The 6186-nt window shown below is 30.0% G+C and overlaps 1 protein-coding gene across 1 annotated transcript; it reads left to right on the forward strand.

Annotated features, from left to right (window-relative positions):
• Nucleotides 1-5550, forward strand: LOC134726565 (uncharacterized). The gene is made up of 6 exons (XM_063590972.1): nucleotides 1-105; nucleotides 274-399; nucleotides 1147-1299; nucleotides 2364-2480; nucleotides 4684-4752; nucleotides 5546-5550. Exons 1-6 carry the CDS (start codon nucleotides 33-35, stop codon nucleotides 5548-5550), a joined length of 543 nt encoding a protein of 180 aa, XP_063447042.1. The 5' UTR covers nucleotides 1-32.
• Nucleotides 5551-6186: the final 636 nt, after the last annotated feature.

Here is a 6186-nt window from a genome sequence, read left to right on the forward strand (position 1 = left end):
CTAAAATCAATGGTGATATAAATGACTGCAGGATGCAATGTACCAACGCCAGCTACACTCCTTGTAGCTCCGGTCGGTCAGCCCTGGTGTTTACATTTGTTGAAGGTAAACATCAATATGATTGAAGTTGCATTTCAGTCACTCATTTTTTATTTAATTTTACTCTTTTGATTTTTATCAATTTAACTCGATACTCAACATCTTCAACACCGTTGAAATTAATTTAATGTTGTTCTTCAATAGTTACATGTATACTTTTTATTTTATTTGCAGATTTAAGCACGAACCCAACAAAAAAGTACATAGAAAACGAGTGTCTTACAACAACCAAAGACAAAAGCAAGTTTGTTGTCAGTGACTGCAATGAAGACAATTTATATGGATGTAACAATAATTCATGTGAGGTCTATGTATTATTATTATTTATCGTAATAGTAATATAACCTTGCGTATTCAACAATCTTGAACATTCTTGGTTTTCACATTTTTGTGATTGTTATTGGGACAGGTTAATCCAAATTGGACGCACCATATTAATAAACTTTCCTTTAAATGAGAAATGCCAGTCTCCTCTAGTATTTGTGGACTATAAGTCACCGATTACATCATCAGATCAGTCGTCATTGCTTTAGTACTTACATAATTCATGACTTATATTCCTAATTAATATGTCGATAAATTGAGAAACTATTTTTAAACTTAGGTCCAACTCCATTACTCAAGGTTGATCTACGATGAATTTAGTAATACTTTTAATAGTCATTTGTTGGATAATCCATGTCTTTGTACGTCTTTTGACATCAAATATTGTGTTCTGATCGCCCCTGAAAAGAATTTTTAACGCGATGAGATGGTATGGACGAATTTTCATTTGTGGAAAATACCAAGATAATATCATTAGAAAAGTAACGCGTCACGCGTCTTCAATTGAAAAGTATTACATATTGTTAGTGAGTCAGTTTGAGGTTTTTAAAGAAATGGCACTCATGTTCATTTTCTGTGTTACATACTTCTGTTTGTAAAACCCATCATCGTATCAACGATTGTATGGAGTTGATAATAAATGAATGAATATGATTGAATTTAAAATTTGTTTGATAGTTTGATACATTGTATATACATTTGATTCTTTAATGCTTATTGTAGTTGTTACAATAAAACTATCTTGGTATGCATATCAAGAAAAATGCTTGGAAGACAAAAGTTTCATACTGTACCAAAAAGATACAATACCAAAAAAGGCTGCTGCAGAAAAATATTATTGGACTCCGATTTTTAGAACACATACAGTTGTTACTGGTAATTTTGAAATATATTTGTTGTATAGTTTTGCATACTATTGTCTAATATGTTACTAAGGCAGTTGCTTATTTCTGACCTGATCTGTTTGATATATATCATAATTCAGCTAGCTGAACCTTCCATGACAGTTGTGTATGGTTTATTTATAAACACATATTTGAGAGGGCAAATAAATTGAACGTATTTTGGTAACGTGACAAAGACAGGGGACAATCAGTCAAAATCTGTTTAAGCATATACACATAAATACAAACATAACTGAATTCAAAAATTGAAACAAACGATGGGAATAGAGTACTCAAATTATTCTTCTATATTTTTCTTTCTCAATCTTCTGTGAATAAACAATGCCTATCATTCTTTTTTTTTATTTTTATTTCTAAATCTACTGTGGATAAATATGCCAAACCATTCTTAGATATATTTTTTTCTCTCAATCTATTGTGAATAAAATATTCAAATCAAACTCCGATATTTTTCTGTCAATCATAATGCAATGGTTGTCAGTGCTGCCATTAACATGTAATTATCATAAATAAAAATATTTTTTTGGATTAATCTTTTGATTTTTTTAGTGGTGATTACAGTTGTTGTGATGCAAATTTTATGCACCATTCTGTTAAGGACGACACCAATCGATGTAGGAGAAAAAAAAACTTAAATCAAATAGGGTTTTTTTTGGAAGGGGGGGGGGGGTGAAACTTCTGCAAGTTTTGTATATCTAAAATCGATTTTTACATATATCCCTATTGGTCATAAATTTTTGTCAAATTACGTTATGAGGGTGGGGAGCAGTGAATAAACTATGTGAATCCATTTCTTTTTATCCTACATTAAACTTTCGATGTCGTGTCTTAGACCGATAATATTTTTTTTGATGAATATGAAGTAATATAACATAAATAGATTGTTAAGTATAAAACACGAATCATGATTATTATCAGTTTTTTCATAGCTTAAAAAAATCACGATTTTCAGTGAAGGAAACAAGATTCTGCTCATCTGTCGTGTGGCTCATGGCATATAAAAATGCGATGATAATAATATTTTCAAATGTGCAGGTAAACTTACCAAAGAAGATGGAGAATCGTGTCTTGCAGTGTCGACAGTGGAAACGAACAATTATTTAACTGTGGAAAATTGTACTACTAGGTTGCCATTCTTATGTTCAGAAAAAGGTAAGTGCTTTTTGAATTTCCTACCATGTTTCGAAATTGTTAGCCCAACTTTTGTATGTTAAGTGTTATTACTGTTAGTCTTATATAATCCATTTATAGGCACTGCTAATTCAATTTATTTAATTATTTGTTTTGTTAATCATCAATTTACAATTAAAACGCTGCGTTAAGCTAGCAGTGACTATTTCGAAATTGAAATAAACTTGCGTTTTATCTTGATATAATGATTCAAACCAGTAATTGATATGCAGATAATGTACGGATCATGACTTTTATATTCCCCTTAATAAATTTTCTATGACTAAAAAAAATATAAAGAAGAAAGTTTACAATTATGTATACTTATGATATTTAATTAAATATATCAATTGTAAATCATGACTATTTAGTAGTGTCAACGTATTTGTATTATAGAAATGATGTTTTTTTTATGAAACTGAAATCCATTTGAGATAATGTAGACAAAAAGTTATTTAAAATAACTTAGAAGTATTTCCTCAAATTGTAACATTACGTTTTTTCGTTCATTATGTCGTGCCGTTTTATGTCAGAGTTATTACGAAGAAGTATCAGGGAAATTTAAGCAATAACAAACGTGCTATTACTATGGTTTTGTAATCAGTAGATCAAATTCATAAAATCTATTACCGTAAACCAACTGATTTTCGCGGATACTTTATTTCGCGTTTTCCTCTTTCTTGTCGACTTCACGATTTTCTAATTGACTTGATGTAGTTTGGTAAGGATAGATGCAAGATTTATATATTCGCGACGGTTTATTTTCGCGTTATTTTTTCTACTCGCGAAAGTCGCGAAAATTAATCGCTCGCGAAAATAAGTTGGTTTACAGTGTATTACCATACACATACACATTCATGGTCCGTCTTTTGCACTAATTCATTAAGATGGTGTAGGTGTACTGATCAATATTTGAGTCTGAGATGTTAAATTTTAATTTCTTAGTTGTAATTGGCTTCAAACTTAACTAAGAGTATTCTCTGTGTATTTTTGTGACTGGGATGTATTAGTACCTTGCTACTGCCTCTCTGTGTTTCTTTTCTTAGAAGTATTTTTTTCTTGAAAGTATTTTCATCTGATTTTTATATATAGTTTGTACTTCTGTTGTACTGTTACACCACTATCCAATGTTAGGGAAGAGCTGGCGCCTTCAAAATAGTTAAACTACGCGCAACATTCTGTAAGTGCTTTTCCCAAGTCGGGAACATTGGTCAGTGGTTGTGGTTTGTTTCGTTATATCATATTTGTTTTTTGTTCATTATTCTGTACGTAAAGTAGTGACATTTTGTCATATCGGGTGTTTTGGAAGGCCGTACGTTGAACTTTAGTTTTAATACATGTGTCATTTGTTCTCTTGTAGAAATTAGTCTCATTGGTTTGTCATACTACATCTTGTTATATGTCTATGTATTCCCGTAAAAATTATTGCAGCTTTACTTTGTCGCGAGGGCTCTTTATATTTGATGTGTTTTCCTCGGTTTTTGATTTTAAACCGGCAGAGCATTTATTCAACGAACCAATACTCATACACTATATACATTTCGAATCAGCATACAATAACCTTAACACCAGATGTCGTCTTCTTTATATCGGAAGTCGGATTTCATCTCCCTTTTTTAAAGAAAAAATTTCTATAAACCATATATTTTCGAATCAGTGGGAATAAAGCTATCTATAGCGTAAATGACATTTTGTTAATTAACAGTAGGAAATTATCTCCCATACACACAAGGAAAGGTATATAAAGCATATATTTTAAAAATCGATGCAAAGAAAGTTATCATATAAGTCTTGAAATAATATATGCCTCCAATGTTGAGTACAAATATATATACAACCATATATTTTCAGAATCGATAAAAAGAAACATATGACTGTACAACAATAGAAGCTTTGAAAAAACCACAAATAGGTTCTCATTAACTATCTACAAATATAATGTTGAAAGACCTTCAATTCATCACGGAGCATTTTTTTTTATATACATATACATTTCTTTGAACATTATATGCACGAAATATGATTAGAAATTGGTTCAAAACAAGATTTAAACTAATTTGTTGGGGAACAGATGTTCGTGTAAGGAACAGACAATATAAAGAGATAATGAAATAAACTTTCTTCATATATTATATCCATGCAAAATGTAGTTTAAGTGTTTTTAAAGTGTTTCTTATGTTTTTAGTTAAAAGAAACGCATTCGATAACAGTACACCCAATAAAAGTCCACGCTTCGTAACTCTTCCTTTAGCTGGTAAGTTGTTATGCAGGTGTATACAAAATGGCAAAGGGGATTATTGAATGATAATCGAATACAATGAAAACAACTACTTGGTTGGGTTTAGCGTCATATTTAAAAAAAAAACAAAAAAAAACCAATGATTTCTAAAAGAACGAAATCTAGTTAGTGAAATGATATAAATAAACTTGATTTTTTTTAAAAAGACGTTAATTAGCTTCAGAATTGAATTAACAACCATATAAACAAATTAATTGAATCCAGTGGTACTTTTCAGTTTTAAGGTAGCTGAGGTTCAGTTTATGAACGAAAGAATATTTGAATACCTTGGCAAAATGTAGATTATAACATTAAGTTTTTAATATTGTAAAAAGTACGAGTCATTAGGCTATTTTTTAACCAACATGTCATGCACAATTGTTAGATTTAGTATATATTATACATAACCACTTTTGTAAGAATAGAAAAAAATATAAACAACAGATCCTGATAGAAGATTATCACAAGATAGCTTATTGCTTAAAGAAATGATAAAAAGGAATCAAAAACAAAAAGACAATCTGTTCTTTGGATAATTCGTATAAGTATCTTCATAGGATATATTCATAATTAATAATTGAAAGAGAAAAAATACTTTTGTTTGTAATCACATTCCACGTAGCTGTCCTCCTGCAGATTAAAGGTTGATGTATACGTGAGCTCTGCAGTGTATTCAATATATTTTGTAACAGTGGATACAGCGACATAAATATTCTTCAAATAGTTGATGATTTGAAAGACAAAATTTTAAGATTTTTTTTACTTGTAGATTGACTACTGTAGTAATCAGTCTTTCACCATTAACAATTAGAATTGCTAAAAGTCAACTACCGTATTTCATTCTCTAATTTAAGTGTCGCTTCTGCGAATACAATCGCAAATCGAACCGTAATTTGAATTAGTATAATTTATAATTTCATTTAGGAGGATGGTGCTTCTTGTCTCAGTATGGCCTGAAGATGCATGTTCCCTAAAAGATAATTTAATGTTATAGTCAATTCCACTTGAAAGTATTCAAATATATCTAAAGGAAAACAAACCATTATGTTTTTAATTCTACCTCGTTATTCATTCTCAGTTACAAAAATAACTATATTGTGTTTTTTTCTAGTGATTATTGCTGCTGGGATTTTCATCGTACTGCTCGTGATGATTATTATATATTTATTCTTCAAAATGTGAGTATTATAACGACAGATTAAGGATTATTATATAGAATCAGTTTTTTGTTTGAACTAATAATGATAATAAACAAAAAATAGAAAAAGGTTAGCCGACACCAAACACATTGCATATTCGGAAAAAGGGACAAATAAGATAATTTCGAATCCTCTAGGTTTGAGGATTTGACACTTAATTATGATTTAATTCAATGTCATGTTTTTGTGGAATGAAAGAAAAGTTTGATTG

The sequence above is a fragment of the Mytilus trossulus genome, chromosome 7 (genome assembly GCF_036588685.1).
Source record: "Mytilus trossulus isolate FHL-02 chromosome 7, PNRI_Mtr1.1.1.hap1, whole genome shotgun sequence".
Lineage (NCBI taxonomy): Eukaryota > Metazoa > Mollusca > Bivalvia > Mytilida > Mytilidae > Mytilus > Mytilus trossulus.